This window comes from Myodes glareolus, chromosome 2, assembly GCF_982192425.1.
Source record: "Myodes glareolus chromosome 2, mMyoGla1.1, whole genome shotgun sequence".
NCBI lineage: Eukaryota > Metazoa > Chordata > Mammalia > Rodentia > Cricetidae > Myodes > Myodes glareolus.
The window spans coordinates 122,260,077-122,285,758 of NC_142027.1; the positions used below are offsets into that span (position 1 = coordinate 122,260,077).

The 25,682-nt window shown below is 48.1% G+C and overlaps 1 protein-coding gene, 5 non-coding genes and 1 pseudogene across 6 annotated transcripts; 6 read left to right on the forward strand and 1 right to left on the reverse strand.

The window, feature by feature from the left end:
* Positions 1-1,599: 1,599 nt before the first annotated feature.
* Trnaa-ugc (transfer RNA alanine (anticodon UGC)) lies at positions 1,600-1,671 on the reverse strand. The gene has a single exon. It is a non-coding gene; the product is annotated as a tRNA-Ala (tRNA).
* A 259-nt stretch (positions 1,672-1,930) lies between these two features.
* On the forward strand, positions 1,931-2,002 carry Trnad-guc (transfer RNA aspartic acid (anticodon GUC)). Its single transcript has one exon. It is a non-coding gene; the product is annotated as a tRNA-Asp (tRNA).
* Positions 2,003-3,974: 1,972 nt separating this feature from the next.
* On the forward strand, positions 3,975-4,047 carry Trnaf-gaa (transfer RNA phenylalanine (anticodon GAA)). The gene has a single exon. It is a non-coding gene; the product is annotated as a tRNA-Phe (tRNA).
* A 368-nt stretch (positions 4,048-4,415) lies between these two features.
* On the forward strand, positions 4,416-4,487 carry Trnad-guc (transfer RNA aspartic acid (anticodon GUC)). Its single transcript has one exon. It is a non-coding gene; the product is annotated as a tRNA-Asp (tRNA).
* Positions 4,488-6,050: 1,563 nt separating this feature from the next.
* Positions 6,051-6,122, forward strand: Trnaa-ugc (transfer RNA alanine (anticodon UGC)). The gene has a single exon. It is a non-coding gene; the product is annotated as a tRNA-Ala (tRNA).
* A 310-nt stretch (positions 6,123-6,432) lies between these two features.
* On the forward strand, positions 6,433-6,532 carry LOC125408844 (U6 spliceosomal RNA; annotated as a pseudogene).
* A 13,716-nt stretch (positions 6,533-20,248) lies between these two features.
* Positions 20,249-24,852, forward strand: Ubc (ubiquitin C). The gene is made up of 2 exons (XM_087903624.1): positions 20,249-20,402; positions 21,880-24,852. The coding sequence occupies exon 2, from the start codon at positions 21,883-21,885 to the stop codon at positions 24,769-24,771; it is 2,889 nt and encodes a 962-aa protein (XP_087759750.1). The 5' UTR covers positions 20,249-20,402; positions 21,880-21,882; the 3' UTR covers positions 24,772-24,852.
* Positions 24,853-25,682: the final 830 nt, after the last annotated feature.

Here is a 25,682-nt window from a genome sequence, read left to right on the forward strand (position 1 = left end):
GGTTCTGACTGGCCTAGGCTTATATAGGTCAGGCTGGCCCCAGATTCCTAGAAAATGACCACCTCTGCCTCCCAAGTCCTGGGACTTTTGAACTTGGGTCTGCTATCAGTCTTGGTGGCAATTTCCTTTATCCAATGAGTCATCTCGAAGGCCCTTGTTTCAGACTTTTTTATTTTGAAGCAGGGTCTCGTGTAGCCCAAGCTGGCCTTAAACTCATAATCTCCCTGTCCCAAGACCTAGGACACAGGTGCGTGCCACCACACTTGGCTCAGACAATCTTGTACCCATTTTCCTGTCTCTATCTTCAGATGGGTAAAGGAACAGTGCGCTCTGGCACTGCTGACCCGGTACCGTTTTTTCCTTAAGCTTGGAGGCTAACTCCTGGCCTACTGGTTACCACCGAATTCATCGCTTAAATCACCCTGCTTTATTCAGGAATGTTCCCAAACTTTTGGAGAGGCAGCTAGGAGACCTGGTTCTCCCACCTCCACGACTGGCCTCTATGAATAAACTATCTTCAAACCTGCTCTGGTGGTCAGCTTTCAGGTGGTTTTAGAGGCCTGCCTTGGTAACAGGAGAGATGCTCACCCTCTCAATCATGCAGAAAAGTAATAATTCCCTATGCACTTAGAAGTTAAAGCATCAAGGACTGGAGTTGTAGCCCAGGGTACCACCCCAGTGCCACAGGTTCACACCTGTAACTTCATCGGTGAGTACAAACTGAGCTAAACTCCAGCCGTCAAATAATATACTTAAATAGATGTTTTCAAGCCCACTGGCACACCTCCGTGTAGGCATGCATGCTGTCGAAGTAGAGAGTAGAAAGTCGGGGGCCACATATGAAAGTGACAAGCTTCAGAGTGGCAGAACAAACCTAAGGGGGATGACTGAGCAAAGCATGTGGCCCCCGGGTTAGGCGATATTAACACAGCTGCCCACAGAATCAGCCAGAACACCCCGCCGCCACCACCCAACCCGCTGTACCTCCAGCGCCAGCCTGCAAAACTTCACGTGGCCGCCAGAAGGAGCCTTTAAAACACCGATAGAGCCAAATCCTCCGGCCCGGGGTGGGGGTTGTTTCAAACCTCAGTTCCACCTGGTTCTGTCCCCATTCATTAAAGTCCAGACATGGGCCAGCTTTCTGACTCTTTCATTTTAAAGCTCCCGCGCGCTCCGGTTCATGCAGCTTTTGTGGATGTCCCCGCAGTTCTGTGGATCCTCATAAAACATAAAACATTCCTAGTGTTAACCTAGAGCGGGAATTTGAGTTCCAGAAAGGCTGAGATTCCTTGCGTGGTCTTGGCAAGTTACCGGGCTACTTGACGATTTATTTGGACATACGATGGGTGCACATTATACGACAATATGCGCTCTGGAGCCGCCAGTTATAGAACCTCCTGCTCGCTTGACAAGTAACTACTAGAGTTGGTTTGCAAATGCCGATTCCGCAGACTGCGCAAAGCCAGTGTGCCTTGCAGGGTACTTCCTGCGAGGAAGCGTGGGCTTTCCACTCGGTGGGGAAGGAGGCCTGGGTCTTTTGTGTTGCTTTCCGACATAATTTATTTTAAGGTTTCTTTATTTTTAAATAAGAGTCAAAAGTGGAGATGCCGGGGATTGAACCCGGGGCCTCATACATGCAAAGCATGCGCTCTACCACTGAGCTACATCCCCTGGTGGTAGAAGTTGCTACTCCGAAATAATGATGGTGATCAAACACACGCTGCTGTAAAGTCTGATTTTGGCTCGTGACGTTGGCATTATGAGCTGAGGTCTCAGAAGGAAAGGAGGGAGAAAAAGAGAGGAAAAGAAACAGATAGGAGAAATTGAAGGAACTGAAGAGCAAGAATACAAAAGAAAAGGAAACGTAAATGCAAGGCACTACGTTAATCCGTCTATAATTACTTGTCTGAAAAAGTCATAGCATGGTTCATCCTCGTTAGTATAGTGGTGAGTATCCCCGCCTGTCACGCGGGAGACCGGGGTTCGATTCCCCGACGGGGAGACCGCAAGCTAGGTTTTGCATTTCTTAAATCCTGAGTTCCAGCACCCCTGGAATTTTGGAAATCCTGTACTTAGGTTCTGCCGATCAGATCAACAGGGTCCTGGGTTATCTACCACCGTCTAGCTTGTCTTTACCCTTTCCTACTTTTCTTAATTTTACAAGGACCCCCTGAGTGCACTTGGGCTCATATATGTGAACATGGCTAAGATTGCTAATGCCAACCCCCAAGAGGGTGTTCCAGCCTGCTGACAGGGCTGCCTCTGCCGAGACCCCTTCCTCCTTCTCCAATTTTTCTTTCCCACCTTACTCCATTTTTGTCGTGAATAGGTTTTGTCATTTATTTTTATTTATTTATTTGTAAAAGCCAAGGTAAAGCATGTTCTGAGAAGCATAAAGCAGGTGCCCACTTCTCACAAAGGTTTTGTTTTTTAATTCTTGCTTGGCCTGTAAGCCCGGCAGGGCCTCAGCCTCCCCAGTGCTTAGCTTACAGAACTTCATTTCCTCCGCTCCCATTTCTTTGTTTTGTTTTTTGAGACAAGACTTTATGTACCCAAACTGACCTTTTTTCTTTTTACATCTTTTTTTTTTTTAGACTAGTCAAGTGCAGTAGTGAGAAGGGGGGAAAGTGTAGAACAGGAGTTCAATCTGTAACTGACTGTGAACAATCAATTGAGATAACTCACTACCTTCGGACCAGCCTGCCTTTTTTTTTTAAAGATTTGTTTATAATTTTATGTGTTTCGCCCGCATGTATAGATGTGCATTACGGACGTCCCTGCTGTTTGTAGGGGCCAGGTCCCCTGAAACTGGAGTTGATGGCTGTGAGCCTGAACTCAGTCTCAGTCCTGTCCAGGAAAGCCCAGTGTGTGAATGGATAGGAATACTGTAACCTGGCTGTGTGACCTGCAGCTGCCAAAGCATGCCGAAGCCCCCAAGGCTGGGAGTGCAAAACAACAGAAAGGTAAGTCCTGTGGTACTGGAGGCTGCAAGCCCATAGTGTTCTCTCTCTCTCTCTCTCTCTCTCTCTCTCTCTCTCTCTCTCTCTCTCTCTCTCTCTCTCTCTGCGTGTGTGTGTGTATTTCCTCTCCCAACTGCTTCTTCTCATAAGACCCACCCCAATGACTCCACATAGTTGTAGACATTCTTTAAGGTCACGTTCTGACGTATTACACATTGTCAGAGCCGAGACACGTGACTTTTGGCGGGTACACTTGGGGGAACCTAGGTAAGCTAAATCGACTGACTTTGCTTGCTCGGAAAGACGACAGTGCCTGTGGTCAGCTTTCCACCCAAACATCACGCCAACTCTTGGTCATCATCTTCACCCGTTCCCACCCCCAATTCCAGATCAAAGCCGTCAACAAGGTCCCCTCAAAGTCCCTTTCTAGGCCCGCATTTGCAGGCGTGGCCCAGACACCCCAGCTCCGGGTTGGACCACCACACCAGCCCTCACCCCTCCTGAATGAGACTGCCTCTGTGGCCCACCGGCCCGTGATTTCGGTAGTCGGGGAAGACCTGTGATTCATTTCCCCAGGGGGATTCCTTCCATCTCTGCCGAACCTAATCTTTCTTCTGGTCTTCACTGCCCATTTCGGGGACCTCACTTTCTCCCCTTGGTCCCCAATACAAGCCTTTCCCTTTCTGATCACCGAAGAGAAGGAAGCTGGTAGAGCCCATTCCCATGCCCACTTGTTTTCTTTCCCCGTGCTTCGAGGCTGAGCAGATGTGCATTGGCGTGCAGACCACGCTTGGAGGCCGGATCTGAGTCAGGTGTGGCCCTGCCCGGGGAGTGTTTATTCGCCTAGCCAGCATCTGTTACCCCTGGGTGCCTGGCAGTGGTCGGCGTGTGACCAAGGGATGAAATACGGGATGAAATAGTGTGAATTTCCAGGCTTCGAATCTTAGAAAAGCCAAGGAGGCAAAGCTTTCGAAACGACAAGGAGGAGAGAAAGAGGGCAACGCCACGGCGGCCGCCGAAATAGCTCAGTTGGGAGAGCGTTAGACTGAAGATCTAAAGGTCCCTGGTTCGATCCCGGGTTTCGGCAGCTCTTTATTTTTCGCGCGTTATTCCCTTCAGTTTATTAAATGTTTCCATATTTTTTCTCAAAAGCCCCGAGCACCGTGCACTAAAGCCAAAGGTCCTGAAAACTTCCCAGCCTCTCCCTTTTTTGGGGCAAATCGAAGTGTTCCTAAAGCGCCTTTTGCCGAAGCGTGTCTGCTGGTGTACGCTTAGCGTCTATTTATTAATGTCTGAGGTCTGAATCCAGATGGCAAAATGAAAAAATCAAGTAGAACATGGACATTCCAAGGGTGAATTTCAAATCAAATCAGATTTATTTTTTGCTTTTATAATCGCGCACGGAATTCAAAGAATCTTAAAGGAGGTTCTTGCCAAGGGACGCAACAGCTCTCTTCCTCGTTAGTATAGTGGTGAGTATCCCCGCCTGTCACGCGGGAGACCGGGGTTCGATTCCCCGACGGGGAGATTGCAAGCTTCTTTTTGTCAATTCCGTTGTGTTTTTCGTCCGTCTTCCAACCTATTTAAATTCTTCAACTCCCACGGACAAACTTCATCCTGCCGCAAAAGAATAATAAGCTCTTCACTGCTGGGCCCCGTCCTGTTTCACGTGAACTCAGCCTGGGGAACAGGAAAGCTGCTGTCCCTCGGTGTCCTTGGTCCCCGCAGTCTCACTCTGCCACCCATACTGCGTCTCCTTACTCCAGCCTCTGCCCACAGACAACCTTCTGATGTCTGTAAATTTGAGACGTTTTCTTGTCCCTTTTCCTTTGTACATGTTCCCAAACTGTCACCATCCTTCATTTCATTTATTCTCTTGTGGGCCCCTTTAGGGAGGTTGGGTGGCCAGTAAAAAGGAGCCACACACGAGAACTGAGAAAATCATTCCACGCTGAGGGACTAGCGAGTGCAAATCCCTGTGGGGAGGAAGAGGAGCAACCTCGGCTTGTTCCTTGAGCCTTGTTCAAAGTCGGTCGGTCACCTTTTTAGCTGCTGGATTCTCTCCCAGGGCCTCGAACCCAGAGGAGGAAGGGCCAGACCGGTTGCCCATGGACTCCTCTCTTCTCTGCGAGCAACGCAGTCTCCAAACCCACTGAGACCCAGGGGCAAGATGATGTATGTGGGACTGTGGGCAGGGGGATGACGGTGTAGGATGCAACAGCCCCTTGCTACAGTCCACACCAGCGACTACAGACACATCTCGTTCTAGAACCTATGCAGGCTCTATCCTTGTCGCCTGTCCTAGTGAGCAGGGTTGGGTCTGTCCGTGTCTCACTTGAGGCTCAGAGAGGTCAGGCAACGCCAGCTGCTATGCCAACTTTCTTGCACACGACGCTAGGCTGCAGTTGCTGCGAGCGCACTGATGGGTATCAGCGTCAGGCAAATCATTTGAGGGTGCAGTATCCACGCCGGAAGTGAAAGGCAATCCCCAGGTGTACCGGCTCCCAAAGAACAGCCCCCCGCCCACCGACACTGTTCACAGAGATAGTGCAGTCTGAGTCCTTGCTCCAAATTTGAGCCCTAATTGTGGGGCCTGCAATCCCCACAATTTTCATATCCAGAAATATGGATATTTCCATATCATTTTCATATCCAGAAAATTCTTCCAGGAGGAAGGCAGGTGAAGGGAGGAGAGAGAGAGAAAGAGAGAGAGAGCAAAACTGAATGTTTTAATAGTGATATGGAGGGAAAAGAGAGGAAGGGCTTCAAGTAGGGTTATAAACTCAGTCATCGAGGTCGGAAAGTATCTCAAGGGTAAGGGTAAACAGAGAATTCTGGTGAGGAACACTGAGGTCAAGTCCTTATTCTTTGGGGTTTTAGTTTTGTTTTATTTTTTTCTGTTTTGTTTGTTCTCTGAATCGGGCAAAATTTTAGCTTGTATCAACGCAATAACGAGCACGTTTGTTTGGTAAATATAAGACAATTTTGCTAATCCCTCAAAACCCACGAAATTTTAATTTAGAGGAAGACAAAAAAAAAGTTACTCATAGAGTATAGCAGCGATCTTCCGAGAGGCTGCAAGGGCGTGTGGGGGATGTAGCTCAGTGGTAGAGCGCATGCTTTGCATGTATGAGGCCCCGGGTTCGATCCCCGGCATCTCCACTTTTTTTTCTCTCTCTTTTTTTAATCTCGGTCTTTGCAACTAAATAGAGCCAGGAAAGACATTCTTATAAGGATTGCCACGACGGTAACCTCCTGGAACTGAGAATTTTACCTGCAAAAATTTAAATACCCGTTGCTGGAGGAATCAAAAGAGAGCAGGCAGCAGGGAAAAGTGAAGACGGTACGGGTGTGAAGATTGCAATGCCAGAAAGGACCATCAGGGGATTTTGCATGCATGACACTGAACCCCGGGGCCCTTGCATGCTTAGAGACGCACGGTACCTGCGTGTTTTATAATCCAATTAAAGGTGCACTTTAGTGCTGTCTATACTAAAACTGGAACGATACAGAGACTAGCATGGCCCCTGCGCAAGGATGACATACAAATTCGTGAAGCGTTCCACAAAAGAAAGAAAGAAAGAAAGGAAGGAAGAAAGGAAGGAAGGAAGGAAGAAAAAGGAAAGGAAAAAAAAGGCACTTCAATAAAAATAAAGCAAGCACGACTTTAATCCCAGCACTCGGGAGGCAGGTGGATCTCTGAGTTCGAGGCCAACAGTTCTTGGTCTACAGAATGAGTTCCAGGACAATTAGGGATACACATCCCTGTCATGTGACCAAACTGCTCTAAAATGCTAAAAAAAAAAAAAAAGCAGACAAAACAAAACAAAAAACATAAAGCATAAATGAAAACAACCAAACAAAAACAGAAAATCAGATCTAGAGAAAACAAGGCCTTTGTTTTTATTTATTTCTTTATTTACTTTTTGAGACAAGACCTCATTAAGCCACTCTGACTGGCCTGGAACCTAATGTGTAGACCAAGCTGGCCTTGAACTCATAGAGACTGCCTGCCTCTGCCTCCTTAATGCCTCCTTAATGCTGGGACTTAAAGCTTAAACTACTGTGCCTGGCCCTTTATTTTATTTTTAAATTATTACTTTGTGTTTTATTTTACCTGCATCGGTTTTTTTCTGCATGTTTCTGGGTACCATGTGCTTGGAGTGTTTGAGGCCAGAAGAGGGGGTCAGGTCCCCTGGATCTAGAGTTACAGATGGTCAGGAGTAGTCGCGTGATGATGGGAACTGAACCTAGGTCCTCTGCAAGAACAGCCGGTGCTCGTAGCCCCAGGCAGTATATATTTGTCATTGTGCTGTGTGGGTGCACGCCTTTAATCCCAGCACTCAGGAGGCAGAGGCAGAGGCAGGAGGATTTTTAATCCCAGCCCTCCAGAGGCAGAGTCAGGCTGGTCCACAAGAGCTAGTTCCAGGACAGTTAGGGCTGTTACATAGAGAAACTGTCTCAAAAAAACAAAAATAAACCAACAAACAATGCCTATGTATCATACTCATCCCTCACATTGCCCCTCCAGTTCCTCCAAGATCATCCTATCCCTGTGTCTTCCTCCCAAACTCATGCCCCCCCCCAATATATGTGTAAACTCACTGAGTCCAGTTTGTGCTCCCCATATACCATGGGTGGGGCCATTCGCTGGAGTATGGTCAGTCTACCAGGGACTGTCAGCCATCAGCTTTCCATAGCTCCTGAGCCCCCTTCTCCATCAAAGCCGGACTGTTGACTGGCTGTTGTTGTGAAACGGTTTTACAACTTAGCTCTGGCTGACTTGGACCTCACTATGTAGACTAGGCTAGTCATGAACTCACAGAGATCCACCTGCCTCTGCCTCTCGAGTGGTCAGATAAAAGGCGTAAATCAAAACTACCAGCTTATTTTATTTTATTTTTTTTCAAAAAAGGGAGGGTGGAGAGAGAGAGAGAGAGAGAGAGAGAGAGAGAGAGAGAAACAGATCTCTTAGATCTTAGAGCATTTCTGTACCTACTTGGTGTTGCTTGGCTCTCCTCAATGCGGGTACTGGGAACTAAACACAGATCCTCTGCAAGAACAGTAAATGCTCTTATTCGCTGAGCCATAAGATAAAAAATGTAATAGTCTCCCCGACTCCATCCCTGCTTAAACCCTTCTGCCCCACTATTCCTCCTTCCTCTTTCTTTCTTTCTCTTTCTTTCTTTCTCTTTCTTTCTTTCTTTCTTTCTTCCTTTTTTTCTTCCTTCCTTTCCTCCCTCCCTCCCTCCCTCCCTCACTTTCTTTCTTTTCTTGAGACAGGGTCTCTATATGTAGCTCTGGCTGTCTTGGAGCTCACTGTGTAGACCAGGCTGGCCTTGTTGGACTCTAGTGTCCAAACCGAGAAGGAGTCGCCCCCAGAGACCACCTCATACACCACAGCCGATGCAAAAGCATGAGGATTTTATTAATTCTGTCATGACAGGGTCCCCCAGCATTCGGGAAGCTGAGAGACCCCCATCTAGCTGATACAGTCTACTTTTAAAGGAGAAGGCCTCATAGAAACAAGAGGGGTGTTCCTTGACCATTATGATTGGCTTGTTCGAAAAGGACTAATACCAATAATTGACTGGAGAACTATTGTCAGATCAGATGAGGTAAGAGGTCATTTTGACCCCATTTCCCAGGGGACTGAATCAAAACATACGTGTATGGGTAATTGTTCAGGAACTGAGTACGTGCATGTGTAGCTGTTAGGTTCTTGGTTCCCAGGGGAGGAGGGAAAGCACTGAGGCACAGAGGCTGAGAGGGTTTGGAATTGTCAGAAATGGCTTCAGAATTGTCTAAAATCTTACAGCCTCAAAACTCCCAAGAGGTCCACCTGCCTCTGCCTCTCCAGTGCTGGGATTAAAGATGTGCGGCACCACACCCAGCTCCGCTTTTCATTTCCTTACTTCATGTCTTCTATTACCCTGCCACTGCTATTCACAGAGCCCTGGTTTTCCTCCTTCTAGACCCTCTAGTTTCTTACAATTCATATATAAAACTTAGAGGCTAGGGCTGAAGAGCTTGCTCAGTGTTTAAGAGCTTTGCCTGCTCTTTCAAAGGTCCTGAATTCAATTCCCAGCAACCATATGGTGGCTCACAACCGTATATATGTAATGAGGTCTGATGCCTTCTTCTGGCCTGTAGAGATACATGCAGGCAGAACACCATATACATAAGAAATAAATTAATTTTTTTGTTTTGTTTTTGTTTTTTTGAGACAAGGTTTCTTTGTAGCTTTGGTGCTTGTCCTGGAACTAGCTTTTGTAAACTAGGCTGGCCTTGAACTCACAGAGATCCGCTTGCCTCTGCCTCCCGAGTGCTGGGATTAAAGGCATGAGCCACCACCACCCGGCCTAATAAATTAAATCTATAAAAAAAATTAGAACATTCCCATATAAAAGAGAACATGTGATGTTTGTCTTTCTTAGCCCAAGTTACTTCACTTAATATGATATTTTTTCAATTCCATCTATCGTCCTGGAAATTGAATAATTTTGTTTTTCTTTCTGGCTGACTGTCTTTTATTAATTGTTGACAATGTCACACATGTAAACAAGGGATCTTGCTGTTAATCCCATCTCTCTCCCATTTTCAACACCCTCATTCCCAATCTATCCCTTTCCTCCCTTTATTTCAAAGATTTTCTCGATTATTTTTAAAGATTTATTTACTTTTATGTGTGGGTGTTTGCTTGCATGTGCACCACATGTGTGCCTGGTGCCTGAGGAGGCCAAAAGAGGGTGTCATATCCCTTGGAACTGAAGCCAGTGCTCTTACCTGCTGAGTCATTTCTCCTGCCTACTATCATATTTGAAACAGGGTCTCACTAAGTAGCCCTGCTCTGGACCTCACCATGTAGACCAGGCTAGCCTCAAACTCAGTGATCCACCTGCCTCTGCCTCCCGAGTGCCGGGCAAAGTTTTTATTTTTGAGACAAGATACCTAACATGTCTCACCAATTATGTGCTGACACACTGGCTTAATGAGCTTGGGGAAGGTTCTTTCTCCTTAATGACAACAAGGGTCAAAAGGAAGTTGATGGTGATTTTTAAAATGATCTCTGTCTGCTCTGACAGGAAGCTAATTACCTGCTTCTGTTTTATCTTTTATCTTTTACCTTACCAATACTCGGGATAAGGGAAAACACCAGGAGGAGTCGTCATTGCCAAAGGATTTGGTAGGAGTAGGGCTTCTCCTGTAAAACTTTAAGACATTTCTGAACCCTCTCAGTACTTCCCCTCCTCCCCTGGGAACCAAGGACCTAACAATTGCCCACACACATACTGAAATGTTGGGAACTTTCCATCATCTCCCTGAGTCCTTGTGAATGTTCTCCAAATAGAACTCAGTTATTGACTAGGGGCAAGATAACCCTTAGGTGTTGACTCAGTTCCTGGTGTTTTGACTCAACCCCTGGGAAAGGGGCAAAGTGACCCTCAGATGTTTTCCCTTACCTCATCTGATCTGGCAACCACTCTCCAGCCAATTATTGGTAATAGCCCTTTTGAATAAGCCAATCATAACAGTTAAAGAACAACCCCCAGACACCCCTTCCTTCTGTGGTTTTTCCCTTTAAAAATAGCCTGTACCAGACTTTTGGGGTCTTCTAGCCTCTCGAATGCTGGAAGACCCTGTCATGAAAGAATTAATAAAATCCTCATGCTTTTACATCAGCTGTGGTAGTGAGAGACGGTCTCTGGGGGGCAAATCCTCCTCCTCGGTGATTGAACTCTAGGGTCCAACACTCCAAAGAGTTATGAATTGGTGAAATTTGCTCTTTCTTTCTTTTGTTTTTGTTTGTTTTTTTCAAGATAGGGTTTCTCTTTGTAGCCCTGGCTATCCTGGAACTAGCTCTGTGGACCAGGCTGTCCTTGAACTCACAGAGATCTGCCTGCCTCTGCCTCCCAAGTGCTGGAATTCAAAGCATGGGTCACCAATGCCCAGCAAAAATATGGCAGACAGAGCTCTGGGAGTCCTTCAGAAGAGGAGAAGGAAGGATCATAGGACATGGTGGTGCCAAGGGCACCATGAGCAAACCCACAGAACTAACTAACAGGAGCTCACAGGGGCTCCCAGATACTGAACCGGCAAGCAAGAATCGTGCATAAGACTGACCTAGGCCCTCTGCATATATGTGACAGTTGTATAGTGTGGTCTTCTTCATGTAAGACTCCTAACAGTGAGAGCAGGGGATGTCTCTGACTCTGTGGCCCGCTTTTGGGACCCATTCCTTCTACCAGATAACCTCATCCAGTCTTAACAGGTGCCTAGTCTCACCATAACTTGATATACTATGGATGGCTGAATTGCTAATATCCATGGGATGCCCAAGTGCATCTGTGGAGGAGGAATGGTTGGAAGGGGAGAGCTGGGCAGAGGTGAGGGAGGGAAACTTTGGATAAGATATAAAAACAAAAAAAAAAAATTTAAAAATGAAAATTTTGTTTTTCAGCTGCTGCATTTTATTTTAAGCTGAAAGAAATTTCCAGAACATGGATGGCTGAGCTATATGATGAGTTTCAGGCTACTGTGGGCTAAGAAACCTTGTCTCAAAACAACAACAACAAAAATAATTTTAAATGGTGAATGTTGAGAACATAGAATGACACATATACATGGAAATGGCTTCATGAGACCTGGCAGTTTGCACGCTAACCAAAAAATACTAAGCAAAAAGTTCTTTTACAGTAAGAAAGTCTGTTAGAGTCCGTTAGAAGTCCATGGATAGGAATGTCAGAGAAAGACAGGAAAGATGAATGCGGAGTCTGTTAGATGTCCATGGATGGGGAAGATTAGGGGAGAGGTGAGCTAAATGTTTAAAAGAGATGGTTTTATGCCAGGCGGTGGTGGCGCACGCCTTTAATCCCAGCACCCAGGGAGGCAGAGGCAGGTGGATCTCTGTGAGTTAAAGGGCAGCCTGGGCTACAGAGTGAGTTCCAGGACAGTCAGGACTACACAGAGAAACCCAGAAAGATGGGTTGTTGTGGCTCAGTTCTGAATCCCAGCACTTGGAAGGCTGAGGCAGGAGGATCACATGGAGTTTATGATCAGCCTGAACGGTAGAGTGTGAAACTCTCGCTCAAGAGAGCAGAGGGGCCTGGAGAGATGGTTCAGCACTTACAACACTTGCAGACGACTAGAGTTTAGTTCCCAGCACTCACAACTATCTGTTATTAAAGATTTTATGACCTCTGGGAAAAGACCATAGTCTCAATCCAGTTATAATTAAAAGGTTCATTAGTTGACAGCTAGCAGGATGAACAAACGGAGCCAGATTTGAGATTGCCATGTAGGAGGGGCATGGGGAAGGCCTTTTTTTCCCTAGACAGGGTTATTCTTTTTTTAATGTAATTAAAGGCGTGCACCACCACTGCCCGTTTATGAGGAAGGACTTTTTCTTTTCTTTTCTTTTCTTTTTTTTGGGGGGCGGGGGGGTTGAGACAGGGTTTCTCTGTAGCTTTGGAGCCTGTCCTGGAACTAGCTCTTGTAGACCAGGCTGGCCTCAAACTCACAGAGATCCACCTGCCTCTGCCTCCCCAGTGCTGGGATTAAAGGCATGTGCGACCACTGCCTGGCTGAGGAAGGACTTTTAAAGGGGAAAATCACATGAAAATGTTCAATATCTACGTAAGCAAGTAAAAACTGTTCTGGTCTGCCAAGTTAAGAAGTTAAGGCAACTCAAAACAATATTTGGCAGCCCAGAAGTGGTAGTGCAAGCCTTTAATCCCAGCACTCGGGAGGCAGGCAGATCTCTATGAGTTCGAGGCCAGCCCGGTCTACAGAGCTAGTTCCAGGACAGGCACCAAAGCTACACAGAGAAACTCTGTCTCAAAAAGCAAAAACAAACAAAAAACCAATATTTGGGTATCTGTGTAATAAAAACAAAGCAGTTAGTCATATCATAACTAGATAGTCAGGGATATACATTTTTGGGTGGGGTCACTGAGTCAGGGTTACTGGGAACTTATCTTCCAGGGACTGGAGTCAGCAACAAATGGTCGGTGGGTCCCAACGAATGTGTGGGTACTAGATGGATGCCTAACATAAAATGGAGCTTCTTTAGCCATAACACTATCACTCCAGTGCCAGTGGATTCTATGCCTTCTCTGGCCTCCTCAGTTACTGCATGCAGGTGGTACCCAGACCATATGTGTAGACAAATACCTATACACATAGAATAGAAACAAGTAAATCTCTAGACAAACAGGGTGGGGGCATCGAGATAACTCAGTGAATAAAGCGGTAACTGCCAATTCAGCCCCACCTGTGTAAGGGTGGGAGGACAGAGCGAGCTCCACAAGGTTGATACTACTTCCTCATGCATGTCATCACACACACACAGCCCACAGCTCCACCCCCAGTAATAAATGAATAATAGGTTTTAAAAAGGGAGGAAGTCTGGGTATGGAAACTCTGTCTCTAATCTCAGCACTCAGCTGGCAGATGCAGGAAGATCTCTTTGCATTTAAGGCCAGTTTGGTCTACAAAGCCAGTTCCAGGCAGCCAGGGTTATACAGTCAGACCTTGTCTTTAAAAAGGGAAGAAAGGGCTGGAGAGAAGGCTCAATGATTAGGAGTACTGCCTGCTTTTCCAGAGGACCAGAGTTCCATTCCCAGTACCCACATGGCAGCTCACAACTGTCTGTAAATCCAGTTTCAGGGGATCTGACATCTTCACACCAATGCACATAATAAAGTAAATCATAAAAAAGAAAAAAAACTATTCTTTGAAAAAAATATGGGGGCTGGGTGGTGGTGGCGCACGCCTTTAATCCCAGCACTCGGGAGGCAGAGGTAGACCAGTCCTCTGTGAGTTCGAGGCCAGCCTGGTCTAAAGAGCTAGTTCCAGGACAGGCTCCAAAGCTACAGAGAAACCCTGTCTTGAAAAAACAAAAGGAGAAAAAAAGGCTGGGTGGTAGTGGCACATGCTTTTAATCCCAGGACTTTGGAGGCAGAAGTTCGAGGTCAATCTGGTCTGCAGACCAAGTTCCAGGACTGGCTCCATAGCTAGTGGGAAGCCCTATCTCAAAAAAAGGCGGGGAGGGGAGGGAAGGGAGGAAGTAGTGGTGAAGATTCAGTGTTTTGGGGTACAGTCAGGAGACACAAAGAATTCCCTTAGAATTTAGGTTGTGTCCCTAGACTCAAGCCAAAATGAAATTTATGGCTTCTATGGAGAAAGTATTTCAGGGTTAGGGGAATGGAGAAGCCAAGTTAGGGTTTAAGAAAGAGATTTTAGCTGGGTGCTGGTGGTGCAGGCCTTTAATTCCAGCACTTGAGAGGCAGAGGCAGGCGGATCTCTGATTCGAGGCAAACCTGGTCTACAGAGCTAGCTCCAGGACAGTCAAAGCTACACAAAGCCACCCTGTACTGAAAAGCCAAAAATAAGTAATTAAATAAAGGCAGTGTTTGTTTGTTTTTCTCGAGACAAGGTTTCTCTAAAGCTTTGGAGCCTGTCCTGGAACTAGCTTTTGTAGACCAGACTGGCCTCAAAATCACAGAGCTCCATCTGCCTCTACCTCCTGAGTGCTAAATAAAGGTATTTTTAAATATAGGCTTATGTATGATGTGGGGATCCCAAAGAGTGAAAAAGGGCTCCCTTTCGGTTTTTTTGTGATGGTGGAATAAGACTGGGTAGGGTTTGAAGTTACTGTCTTCACAGGGTTGTTAGGAAACCTCAATGAGACGCCATCGCTAAGAGCCAAGCCAAGCCCACAGCGATACAGGAGACAGGCACCTTTACTGTAAACAATGTGAGATCCTCCGATGATGTGTCTGGGAAGGAATGAGGCTATGCCCATGGTCATGAACGTTTAGGACTAGTAACTGTCTGTGAAGGCAATATAAACTCTGCAGAAGCAGTCTTTACAGAAAACATGAGCTATACTAGATTTCATTTCTTTTCTTTTATTGGCCAAGATCAGACCTCAGCTTGTAAAGCAAAGGGAGAGAGAGAAACAGTTCCGGTTTATGAACAAGGGTAGAAAGTCTGGACTCCGTGGGCCTGAGCTCACACAGGGCCCAGTCACTAGGGTCTGCTCTGAAGATCAGACCTCAGTGCTGAGCTCTGTGTGTTTCCAATTTGGAGAATTATTTGGTTTGGGTTTTATTTGTTTGGTTGGTTTGGATTTTTAAGACAGGGTTTCTTTGTGTAACCCTAGTCGTCCTGGAACTTGCATCAGACTCAGAGATCTGCCTGCCTCTAGCTCCTGAATACTGGAATTAAAGGCTCTCGCCATCACAGCTGGGCTTGGTTTTGTTTTTGAAGACAGGGTCTCTGTGTAGCCCTGGCTAACCTGGAATTTGCTATTTAGACCAGGCTGACTTTGAATTTACAGAGATCAGTCTGCCTCTGAAGTGCTAGGATTAAAGGTGTGTATCACCTTGGGCTGTGTCTCAGTTGGTCAAATGCATCATTCAGCCTTTCCTCCCCAAGTTACCACCATTTCCTTCTTTCTTTTTCTCTTTCTTTCTTTTTCTCTTTCTTTCTTCCTTCCTTCCTTTCTTTCTTTCTTTCTTTCTTTTTATTTTTGTTTGTTTGTTTGTTTGTTTGTTTTTCGAGACAGGGTTTCTCTGTAGCTTTGGAGCCTGTCCCGGAACTAGTTATTGTAGACCAGGCAGGTCTCGAACTCACAGAGATCCGCCTGTCTCTGACTCCCAAGTGCTGGGAGTCACCACCATTTGTCTTTCTATCCTGCCTCAGATTGTACAGCGGGAGTCTGTTTAACATTACTGACCTCCACTCCTAACAATGACATATTTAAGACCTGTTGGGGGGTGGCCAACATCAGAGACAGGCAGATCTGTCTGTGTGAGTTCGAATCTAGCAAGGTCTATTTTTATAGTTCCAGAACAGCCAGGGCTACATACATTTGGGTCTCAAAAACCCAAATTAAAACCAAGTAATTCTCTAAATTTTCCAAAATTAGAAACATGTAGAGAGCACAGAGTTGAGGGGGTGGGCCATGGCTGGCTCCTGTGTGAGTTGAGGCCAAGTCCAGCCTCTCTGCGCTTGTTCATAAACAGGAAGCAGAACACAGCACCCTGTTTTTCTCTGTCTCTTCGCTTTACAAGCTGAGGCCTGCCCTTGGTAACCTTGTCTGGTTATACAACCCATGACAAAACAGACTTCTGGCTCCACACTTCCTTTTGGGGAGAAAAACACCAGCTGACCCTTGGGTTTCATCCCATCCCCCTAGAGCTGGGCCCAGTCACACACCAGGTGTGACCTTCAGACCAGGCAAACCCAGCCGGGACACGTAGGCTGCTGTCACCCGGCCCCACCCCCATCAGGAAGTTTGGGGCCTAGCCCCGCTCGGCTCATCACGCATACGCGTTCTCAGCCAATCCCTCCCTGTTGCTGGGGCCCGTTCCCGGTCCCCATTGGTGCCAGCCTTGAACCAACCATCCCCGGTAACCTGCAAAGGACGGATCTGTGCGCGGAACGAACTGCGAAAGGAATCTAGTGAGTCAGGAGACTTCCAGCACGTTCGAGCACTTCCCCATTCTAGGTCAGGAGGTTTGGGATTTAGGGTTGTGACTTGATACCTAAGTCCTGAGGCCAAGTAGGACATGAAGACATTGGAGTCCCTGTCAGAAAAATAGACCAGCAACTGTGATAATCTCCCCCAGGTTCTCTGTATCGGACATCTGGGGACACAGGGTTCTGTGTGGGTGGCAGTGGCTGTCACTGTGATTTGTCTGAGTGTCTCTGGTCTCTGTGACTAGGACTACTATTATCCACCCTTTACCCTCAGGATTGTGAGAGCTTGGCTGGATGGTTCGCTCCTGGCTGGGAAGCTGCTGTGTTGGGGAGCAGCAGCCAGCTCTGAGGGGGAGGCCATTTCCTCCCATCCTGCTTGCCCTGTGCCCTTGAGAAGCAGGTCACCTCTGTTTGTTTGTAAGAACACAATGCTGATGGGTTATTAAAAACAAAATGACAATTTAAATGGGAAATTAAGAGGGGGAGTCGGTACAGGTGCCCAGGAAGGAGCTGCAGGAAGGAAATGGGGGAGGTATGATAAAAATATATTGTATGTATGTATGTACGTATGAACTTCTCAAGGTTTATTTTAAAATATATATTTAAAAATGGGAGACTGGAGCTGGGTGTGTCGGCACACACCGCCTTTAATTCCAGCATTTGGGAGGTCGAGGCAGGCGGATCTCTGTGAGTTGAGGCCAGCCTGGTCTACAGAGCAAGTTCCAAGACAGCCAGGACTACACAGAGAAACCTTGTCTCAAACAAAATGGAAAAAATGGGAGGCTGGGTTTGCAAGTAAAGGCGATTACAAGCCTGCTCATAACATGAGTTTACTCTCTGGGACCCATGGGGAGAGGGAAATAGCCAACTTGACTGTTGGTTATTGGGTTATTGGTCTACAAAGCCAGTTCCAGGACAGTCAGAGATACACAGAGAAACCCTGTTTCAAACAAAACAAAGCAATAATAAAATGATAAAAAACAAATCTGCATGTTGCCAGGTGATGGTGGCGCACTCCTTTAATCCTAGCACTCAGGAGGCAGAGGCAGACAGATCTCTGTGAGTTCAAGGCCAGCCTGAACTACAGAGCGAGTTCCAGGACTGGCTCCACAGCTACCGAGAAACCCTGTTTTGAAAAACAAAAATAACAAAACAAAACAAAAAAACCCATGTGTCCATGTCCAGAGAACTTGTCCTGACAAAAATTAGCATATATAATTATAACAACGGGTTTCACTATATTTTCATACCTATAATATAATGTAAACATTTTGATGTTTGTTGGAAATAAAATAATCATCTATTTCTTACACATTTACCCCCATTATTCTCTTCCTTCCCCCAGACCCTCTGAACATTCTTTCCTTTTCAGGTTAACCCTTGGCCAGGGCGAGCCCTCAAGCCTCCCCTTCTCCCTCCTTTACCCCTGAAACCAAGGCTGTTTGGCTCTGAACCTTCTAGACTGGAAAGTGCTGACACCACCAAGCTGATGACTCAGCCAACAAACAGAAATCACGAGGCTGAAGCAAAGCACAGCCAAATATAGCCTGGTGGCTCTGAAGGCCAGCGTCACTTTAGATCCAGCCTCACGGCTTTGTCCCCTGCCAAACGTCTGTCTGAAATCTAGAAAGAATTGACCTACACAGAAATCTGTCTCAGAAACCACCGGGGTGTCCCAAACCCAGAGAATGACATTTTAATTTCTCAGTGGCATATGACTTCATTCATGGAAATCACAGAAATTAAAATCTGTTTCGAATGATACCTCTCATCTCGACTTTTTATGAATTCCTAAGCCAGGAAACCAGACATTCCTGAAATCTGTGAAATCTAACCTGGTGGTTAGAGGTAGGAGGATCCCTGCAAGTTTGAGCCCAGCCTGGTCTACAGTGTGAGCCCAGGGCAGCCAGGGCTATGGATAGAGACCCTGTCTCCAAAAAAAACTAAAAAATTGCTGGGATTAAAGACACGCCCAGCAAAGGAAAGGTTTATTTTATTTTTAATAACGTGTGTGTGTGTGTGTGTGTGTGTGTATCTGTATGACATATACCACATGCGTGTCAGTTCCCCCAGGGACATTTGACTCCCTGAAGCAGCAGTCACAGACCATTATGAACTGACTGACTTGGGTACTGGGAATTGAACTCAGGTCCTCTGAAAGTTATACCTATTCTTATTGCTGAGCCATCTCTCTGGAGACCCCAGGGATTCTTTTGTTTGTTTCTGCTTTACTTTTGTGGTTTCTCAAGACAGGGTTTCTCTGTGTAATAGTCCTTTCTGACCTGGAGCTCACTTTGTGGACTGGCAGGCCTCAAAATCGACTTGAAATCTGCCTGCCTCTGCCTCCCAAGTTCTGGGATTAAAGGCGTGCGCCGCTGCCACCCGGCTTGTTTTGTTTTTGTTTTTGGGTTTTTTTGTTTGTTTTTTTTTGAGACAGAGTTTCTCTGTATAGCCCTGGCTGTCCTGGAACACATTCTGTATGTAGACTAGGCAGGCCTGGAACTTGGAGATCCTCCTGCTTCTTTCTCCCAAACGCTGGGACTGAAGGTGTGCTCCATCCCATGCTGCGAACATGTACAAATCTTAAGGACTTTACATCTTATTTAATGAATTAAGGGCCATAGCCTAATGGAAAATGACTGAAGATTTCAGTTAAAAATCTGGAGCATGCCAGCCTGTGGTGGTGTCCACCTTTAATCCCAGCACTCAGAGGCAGAGGCAGGTGGATCTCTGTGAGTTCGAGGCCAGCCTGGTCTACAGAGCCAGTTCCAGGACAGGCTCCAAAGCTACAGAGAAACCCTGTCTCTGAAAACAAAACAAAAACCTGGGGCTTAGGTTTGGTGTGGTGGCACACACCTTGATCCCAGCATTCCGAAGGAAGAGGCAAGAGAATCTTCGTAAATTTGAGGTCAACCTGGTCTCAAATAAAATAGCTAAATAAAATAGCTTGTTCCAGGAAAGCCAGAGCTACGCACTGAGATCCTGTCTCAACAACAAAAATAAAATAAAAAGTCTAGGACCTCAATGGATTCAATCTCTTAGGTGGGCTAAATATGAACAACAGTGAAAATTTGATGTTTCCTTAGTGACAATCACACAGAACCTTCCCGAATCCAAGGACACTGAAAGCATAAACAGACTCAAGAACATTCTGGAAAGATCTAGTTCTGTTGGTCTAATGCCAACAGTTTTCAAGAGCTGTGTGGATTTTTTGCCTTTAAGGAATTGAGATTCATTTTCCAAAATTGGGGAGAGGTTTCCCATTTTATAATTCTTCTTCCCCCCTACACCCCCCCATCCCCATCGGTCCTGAGGAGCCATCAAACATTTATTAAAAAAGCTTTTTCTCATTCCCCTTGTTTTGAGATTTGCATAGTCATCCACCCTGTCACTGTGCCAAAGAGGTGAGGGCTGGGCTCAGGGACTGGCCGAGCTGAGGAGACGAGGCCTCCAAAGGGATCCCAGTGTGACAGGAGGCAAAACCCTGGGTCCCTAGAACTCACTGAGGCCACACGGACCCCCAGACGGGGTCAGCTGGTGGGGCGCTTGGGCTCGAAGCTGCACTGCGCATGCGCTGAGCTCCGCTCCTGCCAAGCTGATCCGAGCCGGGTTCTCGCGCCGACCACGTCGTGATTTGACGCGTCACACGCGCTGATCCCTCCGCGGTGCCGCACGAGGTCTCAGTCCTTCCCCGACACACAAATCCCCCACTGTCTGAGCTCCACACACGAACACGCCTTGAAGTGACCTTGCTGGTTCTAGTCAGCCGCTTCCGCTGCAGAGACAAGAACAGCCTTGGAAAGTAGTCCCTAACCGCATTTCCGCGGAGGGATCGTGGGGAGGGCGGGGCTTCCGATGATTACATAAAGGGACGCCGGGTGAGTCGCGGCTAGTTCCGTCGAGACCTCGAGTACTGTCGTTTCATCTCTCGGAGCATCGCTGCCGCCAGCGCTGGTGAGAAGGCCGCCGCGCCGGCGGGTCTGAGAGGCGGGAAGGGGGGGAAAGGGGCGGCCAGCGGCCTGGACGTTCCGTTTGCGTGGCCCGCGAGGAGGGCGGCTGTCCCGAGGCGGAGGACCCCGCGGCAAGATGGCGCCCAGGTGGAAGGCTGCGGGGAAAGATTCGCGGCCCTGAGGCCCTGGACGAGGTTGGGGAAAGCAGGCCCGCGAGCCCGCTGCAGTCGGTTTCATCCGGGAACTTGCAGTCACCCTTTTGTCTGTTTTATTTTTTACTATTTTTTGGCGGGTTGCGGGCTGCAGTGATGTAAGAGCCCTGGGAGATTGATTGTCGGCAGAGGTCGGCTTTGCTTCCGTTGCTAAAGACGGAAGTGCGACTGAGACGTGGGGAGGGGGAGGTGTCGGTAGGTAGCGGCTCAGCCTGGCCTATGGCACCCGTGACGTCGCGGTCAGTATGGGCTCATAATGGGTGGCGAGGCCATTTGCCCTGACTATTGCTTTCCCTCACTTGCAAGACAGGGTTTGGGCCTCGGGTAGCCTCTTCAGAGAGAACAGGAACCGGAAATCCAGAGCGAGGGAAAAGTAAGCCTCGGTTTGAGTTTCGTTTCTTGTCCTGTGTTTCAGGAGACTCGCTGCATAGCCAGGGCCGGGGTGGTCTTAAACTGTCATGTCAGGTCCCGGCCTCTGCCACCCACGCGATGGAATGCATGGCCTGAGTCGCCACCCCAGACCCAATTACAATCTCTGGTTCCTGCAGTTTCATTCCTGCTGTTGACATGAGAACTATTTGAATTACTGACTTGTGGGTCTTTCTGGTTTTCTTACTGTTTTTGTCCATGGTGTGTGTTCTGACCCACATTTGCTCTTTTGGGGAGTAGCAGGGTTGAGACAATAGGGTCTCACTATCTCTGGCCTCCCAACTAATTCGAGATCTGTCTGCCCCAAGTCTCATTGATAAGAATGAAGGTGTGTGCTGGCTCGGTGCTTTGTTTTATTTTTATTTTTTAAAGGCAGTCTGAATCTTAACGGCTGTATAGGCCAGACTGGATCTGCTTCATGCCTCTTAGGGGTGGAGACGCCCAGTGACCTCAGGTGTGAGTGTGAAATAGGCTTTCCTTTAAGCTATGCAAATAGTTAGTAAATGACTTTCAGCTTATGGTATTGCAGGTTCCACCCACCAAATTAGTAATCTAGACAGAGCTCACTATACCTAGGTGTCTTTCTTTTTGGTTTGCTTAATTTTTTTCCAGAGAGGGTTACTCTGTAGTCCTGAATAATCCGGAAGACCAGGCTGGCCTTGACCTCAAAAGTCTGCCTTTGCCTCCCAAATGCTTAGATAGTACAGTTTTACAACAGGGTTTGTGTAACTAGAATTTGGCTATGTGAACTAAACTGGAATGCATTTCACAGATACCCAGCTGTTAATGCCATCCCACTAACATTTATATCATTCCTGCCCTGTTTATTTTTTTTGACAGACAATGCAGATCTTCGTGAAAACCTTAACTGGTAAGACCATCACCCTGGAGGTCGAGCCCAGTGACACCATCGAGAACGTCAAGGCAAAGATCCAGGACAAGGAAGGCATCCCCCCTGACCAGCAGAGGCTGATCTTTGCAGGCAAACAGCTGGAAGATGGCCGCACCCTGTCCGACTACAACATCCAGAAGGAGTCCACCCTGCACCTGGTCCTGCGCCTCAGGGGTGGGATGCAGATCTTTGTGAAGACCCTGACAGGCAAGACCATCACCCTGGAGGTCGAGCCCAGTGACACCATCGAGAACGTCAAGGCAAAGATCCAGGACAAGGAAGGCATCCCCCCTGACCAGCAGAGGCTGATCTTTGCAGGCAAACAGCTGGAAGATGGCCGCACCCTGTCTGACTACAACATCCAGAAGGAGTCCACCCTGCACCTGGTCCTGCGCCTCAGGGGTGGGATGCAGATCTTTGTGAAGACCCTGACTGGCAAGACCATCACCCTGGAGGTCGAGCCCAGTGACACCATCGAGAACGTCAAGGCAAAGATCCAGGACAAGGAAGGCATCCCCCCTGACCAGCAGAGGCTGATCTTTGCAGGCAAACAGCTGGAAGATGGCCGCACCCTGTCCGACTACAACATCCAGAAGGAGTCCACCCTGCACCTGGTCCTGCGCCTCAGGGGTGGGATGCAGATCTTTGTGAAGACCCTGACTGGCAAGACCATCACCCTGGAGGTCGAGCCCAGTGACACCATCGAGAACGTCAAGGCAAAGATCCAGGACAAGGAAGGCATCCCCCCTGACCAGCAGAGGCTGATCTTTGCAGGCAAACAGCTGGAAGATGGCCGCACCCTGTCCGACTACAACATCCAGAAGGAGTCCACCCTGCACCTGGTCCTGCGCCTCAGGGGTGGGATGCAGATCTTTGTGAAGACCCTGACTGGCAAGACCATCACCCTGGAGGTCGAGCCCAGTGACACCATCGAGAACGTCAAGGCAAAGATCCAGGACAAGGAAGGCATCCCCCCTGACCAGCAGAGGCTGATCTTTGCAGGCAAACAGCTGGAAGATGGCCGCACCCTGTCCGACTACAACATCCAGAAGGAGTCCACCCTGCACCTGGTCCTGCGCCTCAGGGGTGGGATGCAGATCTTTGTGAAGACCCTGACAGGCAAGACCATCACCCTGGAGGTCGAGCCCAGTGACACCATCGAGAACGTCAAGGCAAAGATCCAGGACAAGGAAGGCATCCCCCCTGACCAGCAGAGGCTGATCTTTGCAGGCAAACAGCTGGAAGATGGCCGCACCCTGTCCGACTACAACATCCAGAAGGAGTCCACCCTGCACCTGGTCCTGCGCCTCAGGGGTGGGATGCAGATCTTTGTGAAGACCCTGACTGGCAAGACCATCACCCTGGAGGTCGAGCCCAGTGACACCATCGAGAACGTCAAGGCAAAGATCCAGGACAAGGAAGGCATCCCCCCTGACCAGCAGAGGCTGATCTTTGCAGGCAAACAGCTGGAAGATGGCCGCACCCTGTCCGACTACAACATCCAGAAGGAGTCCACCCTGCACCTGGTCCTGCGCCTCAGGGGTGGGATGCAGATCTTTGTGAAGACCCTGACAGGCAAGACCATCACCCTGGAGGTCGAGCCCAGTGACACCATCGAGAACGTCAAGGCAAAGATCCAGGACAAGGAAGGCATCCCCCCTGACCAGCAGAGGCTGATCTTTGCAGGCAAACAGCTGGAAGATGGCCGCACCCTGTCCGACTACAACATCCAGAAGGAGTCCACCCTGCACCTGGTCCTGCGCCTCAGGGGTGGGATGCAGATCTTTGTGAAGACCCTGACTGGCAAGACCATCACCCTGGAGGTCGAGCCCAGTGACACCATCGAGAACGTCAAGGCAAAGATCCAGGACAAGGAAGGCATCCCCCCTGACCAGCAGAGGCTGATCTTTGCAGGCAAACAGCTGGAAGATGGCCGCACCCTGTCCGACTACAACATCCAGAAGGAGTCCACCCTGCACCTGGTCCTGCGCCTCAGGGGTGGGATGCAGATCTTTGTGAAGACCCTGACTGGCAAGACCATCACCCTGGAGGTCGAGCCCAGTGACACCATCGAGAACGTCAAGGCAAAGATCCAGGACAAGGAAGGCATCCCCCCTGACCAGCAGAGGCTGATCTTTGCAGGCAAACAGCTGGAAGATGGCCGCACCCTGTCCGACTACAACATCCAGAAGGAGTCCACCCTGCACCTGGTCCTGCGCCTCAGGGGTGGGATGCAGATCTTTGTGAAGACCCTGACTGGCAAGACCATCACCCTGGAGGTCGAGCCCAGTGACACCATCGAGAACGTCAAGGCAAAGATCCAGGACAAGGAAGGCATCCCCCCTGACCAGCAGAGGCTGATCTTTGCAGGCAAACAGCTGGAAGATGGCCGCACCCTGTCTGACTACAACATCCAGAAGGAGTCCACCCTGCACCTGGTCCTGCGCCTCAGGGGTGGGATGCAGATCTTTGTGAAGACCCTGACTGGCAAGACCATCACCCTGGAGGTCGAGCCCAGTGACACCATCGAGAACGTCAAGGCAAAGATCCAGGACAAGGAAGGCATCCCCCCTGACCAGCAGAGGCTGATCTTTGCAGGCAAACAGCTGGAAGATGGCCGCACCCTGTCCGACTACAACATCCAGAAGGAGTCCACCCTGCACCTGGTCCTGCGCCTCAGGGGTGGGATGCAGATCTTTGTGAAGACCCTGACAGGCAAGACCATCACCCTGGAGGTCGAGCCCAGTAACACCACTAAGAAAGTCAAACAGGAAGATGGACGCACCTTTCTTAGTACACTGTCTAGAAAGAGCACCTCTTGCGCTTGTTCTTGGGCTTGAGGGGAGATGTCTTAGTATCTCGCATCTTTAAGCTGTTAATCAGTTTCAGTGCACTTTGAATAAAGTTCTTGCATTCCCAAAGGTCTGATCTTGCTTTGCTTTCCTTTTTTGGGACCTGATGTTGAAATGTGCAGGTTATCAAGCTTGGGCGTTGAGTTGCTCAGTTAAGCCCACTGGCTGCTTTTCCAGAGAACCAAGGTCTAGTGTCGCATCAACCATGCAGCTCACCTATAACTCCAGTTCTAGGGCATCCAATAGCCTCTTTGGGGCTCTGGCAGCAGGCAGGCAAAACTATATGGGTATACAGTTTTGGTCTTTTTTAACTTTTAAAAATGTGGTGGCACATGCCATTAATACAAGCAAAGGTAGACAGATCTCTTGAGTTCAAGGCCAGCCTGGGCTATACAGAGAAACACTGTCTCAAAAACCTACATGAATGGTTGCCATGGGTAACGTAGTAGAAAATAAAAATTTGAGGTGGGGCAGGAGTTTTCAAGTCAGGGTTTCTCTGTAACTTTGAAGTCTGTTTTGGACTTGCTCTGCAGACCAGGCTAACCTGGAACTTTGGAGATCCTTCTGCCTCCCAAGTGCTGGGATTAAAGGCCTGCACCACCAATACTGACCTTTTAAATATTTGTAGGTGTGTTCTGCTCATGTTTGAAGATTGGAGTCAGTCTTTCCACTATGATACCCAGGACTCTAATTTCCTCAGGCACAGCAAGCACTGACATATTGCTCATGTTGGAGTATGTAATACTTAGTGTTTCAAGTGTTCAGTTTAGTATATGATAACTCTTTCTTTGCTTTTAGCCAGAACTCCCACTCCAGTGTGTTTAGCTTCATATACACAGGTATAGCTCAGGAACAGCGGGAGAGAGCTATATTGTATACACTACTAGTTCACTTCAGAT

Coding starts and splice junctions, on each gene's coding strand:
- Ubc (XM_087903624.1), top strand. CDS start 21,883: ATGCAGATCTTCGTGAAAACCTTAACTGGTAAGACCATCACCCTGGAG.